The sequence below is a fragment of the Fukomys damarensis genome, unplaced genomic scaffold, assembly GCF_012274545.1.
Source record: "Fukomys damarensis isolate Sample0158 unplaced genomic scaffold, DMR_v1.0_HiC HiC_scaffold_12, whole genome shotgun sequence".
Taxonomy (NCBI): domain Eukaryota; kingdom Metazoa; phylum Chordata; class Mammalia; order Rodentia; family Bathyergidae; genus Fukomys; species Fukomys damarensis.
This window is the reverse complement of record NW_022900924.1, coordinates 15,351,372-15,362,760: the sequence shown is the minus strand read 5'-3', so window position 1 is coordinate 15,362,760 and position 11,389 is coordinate 15,351,372. Positions and strand designations below refer to the sequence as shown.

Here is an 11,389-nt window from a genome sequence, read left to right as displayed (position 1 = left end):
CTAGGTGACAGACGCTGCGTGGCGGCTACAGAGGACCGAAGGCCAGCAGGGAGGAGACCTGACCCAGAACACAGGCAGCGGCCTTACCTGAGCCAGGGGACCTGGGAATCCAGAGCCGCTTTCCCGACCTAAGGGAGACCCTTCTCCCGACAGCCCGGCCCGAAGGGGTCCTGGGAGCCCCCTAACCACTGCAGTGCCCCCAGGCCTCTGAGCCCCGGGAGAGAGGAAGTTCCCTGCGGTCGCCAGCCCGAGTGGGGACCTGGCCCCGGACACCGCCGCGGCCATGTCCAGGCCGGGCCAGGGAGTGATGGTGCCCGTGAACGGGCTGGGCTTCCCGCCGCAGAACGTAGCCCGGGTGGTGGTGTGGGAGTGGCTGAACGAGCACAGCCGCTGGAGGCCCTACACGGCCACCGTGTGTCACCACATCGAGAATGTGCTCAAGGAGGACGCCCGGGGCTCCGTGGTCCTGGGGCAGGTGGACGCCCAGCTGGTGCCCTACATCATCGACCTGCAGTCCATGCACCAGTTCCGCCAGGACACAGGTGAGCAGACTCCTCCCCGACCCACCCCTGGCCCCCGAAGAGTGTGGACTGCAGAGGCCAGATCTGCTGATCGACCTCCCTCCCCCGCCCTGGGAAAGGGACTGACTAAGGATATCCGCTGGGCGATTTGGGTTCCAGTGCAGCCCCTGACATCAGCTGCGGGCTTTGGACAGGGTGCCTCGCCTCTCTGAGACTCAGTTTCCTCCTCTGCAAAATGGATCAGTGTCAGTCAGCATCCAGACCAATATCTCTCCCAGCTGCCTGAGGATTAAAGCAAACCGGCTGGCTGAGCATGAGACAGAGGAGCCTCGGTGCTGGGTTATTGAAGAAAGGGGGTGCCCATGCTCTTTCTTCCTCTTTTCCAGCTTTCCCAGGCAACTTGTCTCACCGTAGTAGTAGTAGTTTAGTAGTAGTATTGGTCCCATTGGACAGATGGAGAAACTGAGTCCCCTGGGAGCTGAGCGACTTCAACTCAGAGCTGTGGTTGAAGCCCAGGTAGCTGAACTGTGGGGCCACAGCCCTTGCCTGCAGAGGTGTCCTGGCTGCAGGTGTCAGGGTGTCGGTGGAGAGAAGTCGTGGTTCCCTGTGGGGGCTCGTGGTGGTCCCGTTGGTGGTGGTGTCGGTGCGGGTGTCTGGTGACAGTGGGGATGCTGGTGGCAGTGTGTGGTGGTACTGATGGTGGACGGCCGTGGTGGTGGCCCTGGGAGTGGTGTGACGTGTGTGGTGACAGAAGCGGGGTGTTGGTGGCCGTCCTGGCGGCTGTGCCCCGCTTGGTGGTGGTGTTGGCGACGGTGGTGCTGACGGCGATGTGATGATGACAGGGGTGGCGGAAATGACCCCGCTGTCTTGTCCTGGGTCTTGTCCCCATGTGAAGCGCTCCCGAGTTGCTAGCCGCCCTGTGGTCTCAGTGGCCTGGCCTCATGGAAGTGGCCCGAGAGTCCTGGTTGTGTTGGCCCCCAGGAGCGGCTGAGGCCTCGGGGAAGTTTCCCTGAGTCCCTGAATAGCACAGCTGATGCGACGACTTGGGGAAGTAGCGCTGCCCCGTGTGAGAGCCACTGACCACGCGTGCCTGTTGAAGTTTATATTAGTTCACATTGTGGAAAACACAAAATTCAGTTCTTGGGTTGCACCGGACAGGACAGCGTAGACCCAGAAACTGCCATCACTGCAGAAAGCATGTCTAATGCAGGCGACCTCACACTGGTGCCTGTAGACCTGGCATCTCAGCGCATCTCCACTCCGTGACTCCAGGTGATGGCCTCAGCCACTGGGCAGGCCCTGCATGGACACATTCCATCGTCCAGACGTTTAGTGACCTCCTGCTGCATGTCAGACTCCGCACTAAGCACTGTGGCCCGGCAGGCAGTGTACCAGGCTTTCAGTAGAGGTTGGAAACTGACCACAAAGGTTCCTGTGTAGTTGGAGAGCAAGCAAATACATGATCACGTGGGAAATCAGTCCGTCGTCTTGAGGGTGTGAGATGAATCAGGGGAACTGATGTTTGAATAAAGATCTGGAGAATAAGCAAGGGAAGGCCATGTTCCAGGTAGGGGAAAAGGCAGTGCAAAGGTCCTGGGGTGGGAAGTATCTGAGTAGATATTCAAATGTACTGTGTCTGGAGCACAGTGAGTGAGGGGAAAACAGCACAAGGAGGGTTGGAGCAAGGAGCTGCTCTGTCCAGAGGAAAAAGGAGTCATCTCTAGTCTTTGTGGCCATTATTCCAGAGGAGCCCTGAGGCTCTGATGGGGACTGGGCGTGCTGGGCCTCCCCTGCCCCAGTCTCATTGTGCCTTGGAGCCAGAGGGCAGGGTCCGGATCCCGAAAAGGGGCCGCTTGGCATTCACACTTTCAGAGCTCGCACAGGCCGTAGAGATCGTCCAGCCCCATCACCTACTGGCCTTCTGGCCGTCGTGCTCCACGCCTGCCCCTGTGTGCAGGAAAAGGGAAAAAGCCACTCAGCTCTCTGCAGCTCTCTGCAAGCTCCCAGACCCCTGCCCGGGGCGTTGCGAGGAGAGGGTGAACTGCTCCCACCAGGGTCTGCAGCAGGCTGCCTGCTCCCCAGGTCGGAAGAGTGCTGAGGGGACTCTGCCCTCACACTCAGACTCCAGGTCAGCCTGGGCCATCAGGGAGCAGCCCTGAGTGCCTCGGGCTCCCCGCTGCCCTGAGCAGCTGTGTGACCCGGGCCAGGGGGCTTAGTTTCCAGGTCTGTGAAATGGGCAAGAACATCACAGCACTAGCAAGGTAGCTGGATTGCTAGAGAGAATCAGGCCCATTTTATCCCCAAATAGCAACCAATCCCCTACTGTGTCCCCACTGTGTGTGTGTGTGTGTGTGTGTGTGTGTGTGTGTGTGTGCGCGCGCGCTTGCGTGCATGCGCGTAAGCACAAGAGAAATGAGTAAGAGATGCTAAATCAAACCCGGAATAATGGCGCACATCTGTAATCCCAGCTGCTGGGAGGCTGAGGCAGAAGGGTCGCCGCTCAGTTTGAAGCCAGCCTGGCCATATAGCAAGACCATGGAGAGAGACAGAGAGAGAGAGGAAGAAAGAGATCTTAAGCCTTGAAGAGTTTGTTTGACACATGCATGCATGGACACACCCACGCACGCTAGCCGATATAAAACTGTAAAGCCCAAATCTCGCTTATATGCACCAAAATCAACCACATTTCCGCCTAGATCTGCTCGCTCTGCAGTCCTCCCTGGGCTTGTTGAGCTAGACTTTAGTTTGAGGGGAGGTAGCGGCCTGGCCTGGTTTTACTGGCACCCTGATACAGGAGCTGGCATACTTTCCTGCCCGGGCAGATGGTAAATCTTTTAGGTCTCTCCACCCTGTGCTGTCATTGTGAAAACAGCCACAGACAACATGCAAACGAGCACATGTGGCCTGCGTGCTGATGAAACTACTTGTGGACACTGAAATTTGAAATTCTTATTGAAATCGGTGTCATTTTCACGGCTCATGAAATTTTTTTTTCAACTGTTTACAATCTCAGTTCCCAAGCTAAGCCGAGCAGGGAGGGGTTGGGTTTGGTCCCCTGGCCTGACATCCTCTTCACCTGCCCAGGGGATTGGACAGGGCAGCGAATAAAACTCCTCAGGGAGCATGCCAGGGGGTCGGTGCACACGCGTGCGTGAATACAGACGCGCGGCCCAGCTCGCTTGTCCACAGCTGAGACACAAGTGTCCTGTGTGCAGCCAGCCGGAGGTCAGAGGTCCCACAGGTGCCTGGCTGGGGCTGCAGGGGGAGGGAGGTGCTGTTTGTTCAGCTGCTGCCCCTCCCCCCTCTGGGCTGGGTTGTTTGCGCTGCACCCCGCGGGGGGGCCCCCCAGGGGCGGCTCCCTTTGAAACCCCGCAGGCGGCGCCCTTCCCCCACGCTGTGAGTCTGGACCGCAGATCAGATCCTGGCAGTGGCTTGATCCTGGCTGGGGCAGACAGAGGTGGCCGGGGTCGTGCACCCCGTGCTGCTGATGTTCTTGCTGGGCCAGCGTGTATTCGCCTCCCAAGCTTTGTCCCTCGTCCTTTGTCGCTGCTCTCTGTGCCTCACTCTGTGGGCAAACCAGGGCCAGGGCTTAGCCGGGCGGGGCCAAAACACTTGGCCTGCTGAGCCGGGTCCCAAAGCTGTCAGGATCTTGGGGCGAGGGTGTCCACCACCAGCAGAGAAAAGCTAGGGAATGGCTTTCTGTCTCCCCCTGTCCTGAGGCCTCAACTTCCCCTGGAGTCCTTGCGTCCCCTGCTGCTGGGACAGTGGCCTCACCCTGGCCACACAGCTGGACAGAGGGATGAACAGCTCTGCCCTGCAACTCCCAGGTTGCTCCTGGCTCTCATGGCCAGGGATGGGGGGGCACCTCTCTGACCAGCGCCACCTTCTGCCCATTCTGTAGCTGGCAACTGAGGCCTGGGGAGGCCAGGCTAGGCTCCCTCCTCAAATGCTGGACCAGATGCCCAAGCTGCCTGCTCTGGGACTGCTGCTCCAAGCTGGCAGGCGGCAGTGACAGGTGGTGGCCGGTTTTAGCGTCTTGAAGGCTCTACTCGGCCTTGATCCCCAGCCTTGCAGAAGGTCCTGACCGAGGACACTCAGGCTGTTGCGGGCCAGAAGGGGCTCCCAGAGAGAAGGCACCATCCTCAGAAGGGGCAGCTTCTCCAGAATTCAGACTCGCAATGGGGGGACTGAGGCACAGAGAGGGTTAGTGACTTGCCCAAGGTCACGTGGCCCATGAATCCCAAGCTGGAACCCAGACTTCCTGGACAGCCCGAGCACAGGAAACACTGAATACCGGGCTCACTGAGCCGTCCCACTGCTCCCTTGAGCGCCAGCCTCCCCGCCCCCAGGCTTGTTGTCAGGGTCTGCACCAAGGCAGGGACAGCCAGGTCACCCTGGAGGAGTCTAGGGCCCTAGTAACAGGAACCCTGGGACCTCGCCCAGCCCCGGGAGGGCCTGATGCCAGGGTGACAGTGGGTCTTTTGTTATTATCAATCCGTCATCATTTTTATTTAAGTCATTGGTGCCTGCTCAGTACCAGGCCCTGCTCTGGGCCTTAGGCCTTAGAGAGCCGGATAAACTCTATTTCAGAGTCAAATCAACCAGTATCAGATTGATTTTCAAGTCTAGGAGAGACACAGGTGCAACGGGAGTCGTGGGTGCGGGGTCTCTCAGCGGACTTCCTGTCGGCCCAGCCCTCCAGGAGCTGAGAGGGCGGAGGGCAGGAGGCTCCTCTCCAGGTGGGAGACGCAGCATCAGCACCGGCCTGGGGACAGAGGGAGGCTGTGACCAGGGCAGGCGCCGGAAAGAAGCATCTTGGGGCCCACGGGGAGGGTGGAGAGCGCTGCCAGTCCTGCCCTTTAGCAGACAGGCCCCGGGGGACCCACCGCCCGCCGCAGGACCAGCCTGGAGCATCGCGGGGCTGCGTGTTCAGGAGCTCCGCGGCGGGGAGGGCACCTGCCTGAGACCGCTGGGTGGCCGGGACCCCTGCCCGATCGCGGTACCTTGGACAGCGCCACGGGCGCCCTGCGGGTCTAGGAGCGCGGCTGGGGGATCCTGGGTCCCAGATCCGCACCCCTCCCCGCTCAGCCCTCGGCCCCGACCTGCTCCTGACCTCCTTCCTCTTCCCCGTCTGGCCTCACCTGTCCCTGTGCTGAGGTCTGGCCTGGAGCTGAGAGGGTGACAGGTGATCGAGGCTGTGAGGGGAGAGCTGGGTTAGAATAGGGAAGAGGCGGGTGAGGCAGAGCCGGGAGGGCACAGGGCTGGGGCTGCGATGGGGGAGAAGCAGGCGATCAATAACAGGTGAAAGGGGTGGCAAAATGCTAGAAACGTGGAAGCCTGTGCCTTAATCCCAGCGCGCTGGGAGGCGGAGGTGAGAGGGTTGCAAGTTCAAACCCAGCCTGGACAATTTAGCAAAAGTTGTTTTGTTTTTTGCTTTTTGTTTTGTTACTCGGGTCCTTGCGCTTGCAAGGCAGGCCACCGAACCGCTGAGCTAAATCCCTGGCCCGAGCAAAAGTTTTTAAAAATGTTTTAAAAGGGCCAGCGATGTAGCTCAGTGTGAAGGCCTTCGATTCAACCCCCAGTACTACAAAATAAATACAGTAAAACAGGACATGTGAAGAGGGTGTTGAGGAGAGGCCAGGTGGCAGAGGGGTGGCAGTGGTCCTAGGACTGCCACAGGGCAGGTGCCCTTGCAGGTGTAGGCAGTGAGGACCCTGACCCCACATACAGAGTTCCCTCAGGCTGCCTCTTCCTGCTCCTGCCCCTGGTGCCTCCATGCCCCTAGACAGTCACCTACTCCCGAGAGCCTACTCAGCCAAGGACATGGGGCCCAACGCCTGGAGCCTCGGTGAGAACCCAGCTCTGAGTTGCCATGGCAGGGGACTTGTGACTTTGGGTGAACCACACCTTCTCCCTGGGCCTCAATCTCCTCTCCTGTAATATGGACCCAACCACAGGGCCTGTCTTGTGGGATTATAATCAGCATTCCTTCATCCAACCAGATTTAATGAGCACCTACTGTGTCCAAGGCACTAGGAATGCCATAGCAACAGAACAGGACACAAGTCCCCTCCCTCAAGGTGCTTCTGTCCTAGCTGTGGTTGACAGGTGTGACCCAGGCCCAGCACCAGGAGAGTCCCAGGACATGAGGCTCTTCCTGACCTTGGCACCCCGAGAGCTGCCAGGCTGGGGCTGTCTCCGTCAAGCCCTGTGTGGCTGTGTCCTTGCTCTGCCACGCCGGCAAAGGGCCTGACCCTCCCTGGCTCCTCCCATGGTCCTCCTGGAGCAACTCCAGGCTGCCACCTCCACCTGCCGGACAGTGGTGGCAGATCAGAGACAGGTGCAGGTGGAGCCTGGCACCAGGCCCGGGAGCCAACACCCTGAAGTGCAGAACAAAAGACTGGAAGTCAGAGAGAGCCGGGCCACGGCTGCTGCCCGGGCCAGGCAGGGCCTTTGTCCCTCTCCCTCCAGCTCAGGCAGAATTCACCCAAAACGCAGCAGAGGCTGGGGTGAGCACGGCCCCTCCGGCTTCTGCCGTTAGCCCCCTGGCACTGTGGAAGGGGCAGTCGGGGGCCAGAGTTCAAATCTGTCTCCAGTCAGCTAGGAGTGATCTCAGCTGAGCTTCAAGCTCTGGGACTCAGTTTCCCAGCTACACACAGCCTGCAAAACAGGAGCACAAGCAGTGGCAGGAAATCCAAGGCCTCCAACTCTCCTGTCAGAAGTGCCTGGTATGCAGCAGGGGCTCAGTAAATCCGTGAAGGTGTGAAGGGGGGGGTCACGACTCAGCCTCTGCTACCTGTCACTCAGGAGCTTGGTCTTTGCTGCCATGACTTTTGGGTTGTGGAAATCCAGGCACCCATGAGCGCCGCCCCCTCAGCAACTATTAAATGTTGGTCACTTTTTTCTTAATGTACTGAGCATGGGGACCACAACAAAGCCACATCTGCACCTGCTTGGTGCCTCCAGCCTGGTCGCAGGGAGCCTGCAGTTAGGTCCTTCCTTCCTTCTTTCCTTCAGCCAGCACTTCTGGGAGACCCCTCCCTGTGACCCTGGGGGACTGAAATCCAGCCCTGCCTGGAGGGGCCACCAGGCTGGAGGTCACACAAATGCTACAGCCCCGACTGAGCTCTGAGCTCTTATGAGGTCCTGCAGGTGCAGGGTGCTGTAGAAACTCGGTGAGGAGGAAAGCAGCATGGGGTAGGGGGAGGACCCACCAGGCCGAGGGAAGAGCGAGTGTGGACACCGAGGCCCAGCCACCCTGGGCGCCTCGAGAGAAGGCCTAGAGTCCGGTGAGGAGATGAGGCTGGGCAGACGGCTGGGCTGAGGCTGCAGCGCTCGGCCAGTGTAACGGTACCAGGTGCCCACAGAGGGCTCCTCGGGCCAGGCCGGATCAGTGCTATGGCCTCGGCTGGGGTCCCACCTGCCACCCTTTGACCCTGTGGTGCTTCCTTATGTGGCAGTGGATGGATCTTTAGCTCTCTCAGTCCTGACCACAGCACACCCAGGCTCCACACCCATCCGTGGCTCCCTAGTGCCTTAGTGTCAGTCTGAGCTTGCTTTAGCCTTCAAGGCCCAGGTCCAGCCGTCTCCGGGATTCCATCCCCTTTGTAGACAGGATGAGCAGCTCCCAGGGTGCCAGAGGGCAGCAGCCATCACTGTGTGTCCCCTCCCCTCTGCTTCCTGCTCCCCTGGCATCTGGGAATGCAGTGCCAGGAGGTGGGCTGGCTCCAAGCCAGCCAAAACCACTAACAGGCCACGGCCTGGCCTGACGTCCCCGGGGGAACCACGGGGGAAAGCGGACACCGCGGATTATGGAGTGATCACAGGGCAGGCACGGTGTGCGGAGGAGGCCCTGCCCTCCCTGCCCGGCCCACTTCGGTGTCTCTCAGGGAGCCTCGGTTTCCCCTCTACCACTTGGGCACACCATGGGGCTGTGGGGAGGATGAGGAGGTGATCTGGCCCGGTCCTTACTGTTATCTGTGTCCCTGTCCTCGTCCTTATCGTGAGAGTGCTGGCCAGGCATGCAGTGATCGGCCAGGGAGTGGAGCAGGAAGGTCACAGCACCCCATCCAGGGCTGCCTTCAGCTGTGCGGCGGACTGACCGTGTGGTCTCTGCCTCAGTTTCCCCTTCCAAAACGTAGGCTCAACAAAGCAGCAGCCACTAAAGCCAGGCAGCCTGGGTCCGGGTCCTTGCAGGTGACTCTGAGTGACCCACGCCCACCCCTTTGCGGGGGGTGGGGTCCACGTCTACCTCACAGCCTCACTCTGAGAACGGAGGCGAAAGGTGCAAGTCTGGGCCAGACAAGCATCTCCCCGAGGGCAAGCGACTGCTTGTTCTTCCTTCTGGGGCCACCGGGGACCCCGTGAAGTCCCCCGTGGGGCCTGGCACTGAGTCCTGCTCGGTCAGGCTCAGCCACAGGCCGCCCCACCTGACAGGATGTCCCATGACTGCCTCCCACGGGCCCCTTCCCGTCAGGGTCTGGGTGCCCCAAACTGAGATCATTTCCCTCCGGGAAGCCACCCCCAAAGGGAGGAGGAACTGCTTGGCAGGCTGTCCCCTCCACACTCTGAGCTTCTTCTCAAGGCTACCAACAGCGAGGGGCTGAGGCTCCCAGGAACCCCACCTGTAGGTGGCAGGGGGTGGTTGTGAGGACCACGTTCTCAGGGCAGGAGCTCGAAGTGCTAAACTGAGCCCGTGAGACAGTGCACCCCCTGTTGCGGGAGTACCCTAGGCTGTCCGCAGAAGCCAATCCCGGTCCCAGCTGGGGCTTCCTTTCCTTCGTGAGGGAAGCATTGCTCCCAGCCCACTGCTCTCAGAACATCACCACCCAGGACCTCAGTCTCCTCATTGCCAAATGGGAGATGACCCAAAGTGTGTGCGGATAAAACGAGTACACAGAAGCTCTGAGCCGCGCAGGGGCGCATAGTAGGTGCTCAATCAATGCTGCTCTTTGTTTCCCTGCTGCTGTTTCCTCCCCAGGTCCCCACTGCTCTCTCAGTCTGGTCTCTGCTCTCCGACTCCCAGTGATGGCTCTGGCCTCCAGTTTCCTGCCTTCTTTTCTCTTTGTCTCTCAAACTCCTGTCTCTTTGACCCCAGCCCCCCTTGTACCAGCCCGGCTCCCACAGGGGGCTTGATGTCTCTCTGACGGCTCTGGTCTCTGTGTCTGCCCCTGACATTGCAGCCCCTCCCTCACTCCTGCTGTGACTCCCTGCTCCCTTCCTGCCCCCCCCCGCCACCCCCCACAACATCTCTGGGGCCCAGCTCCCCTGTCCACCGCCAGCTGACACCTCACCAGAGGCCCTCTCCTGCCTCTCCACTGGACGGAGATCAGAATTTTTCAACCAAACATTCTTAAGAAATGGGGGAGAGGAATGAGCAGGCAAGGACAAAAGCAGACACAGAAAAACAAGCTCAGAAGTGGGCCACACTTGACTCAGGTCCCTAACTGTTGTGCGGCCACAGGTCCAGAGGCCGGCCTGGTTCCCTGGGGGCGGGAGAGGCTGCGGCTGCTCAAGGACAGGGCAGAGTGACCAGGCTGCATCCAGGCTGCCAGCCTGCGGCCCTGCCCATCTCCTAGTGGCCTCCAGCCCCCTCTTAGGCCTGCTGTTCTGCAGAGAATCTAGGCCAAGGCCACCGTGGGGCGGGGGGCTCGGAAATCTCAGGATCGAAATCCAGGCAGGCCACCCCCCCACTCCCAGTCTGGTCCAGGCCAGCCTGGGCCTGTGAGGTGGATAGATGGGCAGCTGCGGGCATGGCGGGCGCGGAGCCCAGCAGGGAGGGCAGCAGCCGCCCTAATTACTCCAGCTCCCTGGGTTCCAATCTGGTTTCAAAAGGACTCCAGGGACACAGCCTTTAATAACTACCAGTAAACAGGCAGGAAAATCGATACGTGGTAAAGAGAGCCCTGGAGAGGGGGTGCTGGGCTGCTGGCCTTGCCCCGCTCCCAGAGGCCTTTGCGGCAGGGCTGGCCCACGCCCCTGCCTTTGGAGTCCTCCCCGCTGCCTATGGCCCCATCCTCCACACCCTCCCCATCAGGCCCAGCCCCTCCCCCCTTCCTCTCTGGTCTCTCAGGTGCCCAGTAGGGGCCCATTTCGGTGGCAGACGCCACCTGTGCACCCAGCTTTGCTCCTGGCTCTAGTGGAAACATGATGAGTCTGACTTGGTCCTTGTCCTCCCAAATGTCATCAACCAACAGGAGAGACTCAGAACAAAAATAAATGAACAGCAATGCAAGGGTAGGCATGTAGTAGAAAGGCTGTGTGTGCCCACTAAGGCAGCAGAGCCCAGAAGCACCTGCTGGAGGAGAAAGGCACACAGAGGGCTTTGCTGGTTGAATGAGTTCATCATGTGAGGGGGGGTGCGACAACACCATCCCACTACAGCGCGCACTGATCATTTATGCACACTAAGAGCTCTGCAAAGCACCTGTGCCACACATTAGGGTACTTTGTTACCCAGCAATTCTTTGGGCAGGGACAAGTCCCCCACTGGCAAGGACACAGGGGCTGGGACCGTCACTCAGCCAGAGATACTTTGGTCACTGCTGTCCATCACCCCTTCCAACCCGAACTCCCCCGCCCAGCTCAGGGGCTGATGCACACAGTGGGTTCCCCCTTCTTCCTGGCCCGAGGGGCTACTGAGGCCCTGAGAAGGGGGAGACCAGTCCACAGGCGCAGGAATGTGGGCCGGGAATTCGGCTCCTAACAAACACCCTCCCTCCCAGGCCTGCGGTCAATTAGACTGATAAACCTGGCTTTCCACCGAGGCCACCCCAATCAGGTGCTTGGCTGGGAGCTTACTTCTGGGGCTGGGCAACACCGCCTAGTACCCCCCCCCCCCCCCCCTCCCACCCAACACCCGCGCGACG

The 11,389-nt window shown here is 60.1% G+C and overlaps 1 protein-coding gene across 1 annotated transcript in view; it reads left to right on the top strand.

The window, feature by feature from the left end:
• Positions 1-6: 6 nt before the first annotated feature.
• The window catches only part of LOC117285743 (E3 ubiquitin-protein ligase DTX1), a 15,086-nt gene continuing 3,703 nt past the window's right edge, over positions 7-11,389 (top strand). Inside the window, exon 1 of the mRNA XM_033762674.1 lies at positions 7-542. Within this exon, the coding sequence (XP_033618565.1) occupies positions 284-542 (259 nt within the window). The 5' untranslated portion in view covers positions 7-283. The remainder of the gene's footprint in view (positions 543-11,389) is intronic.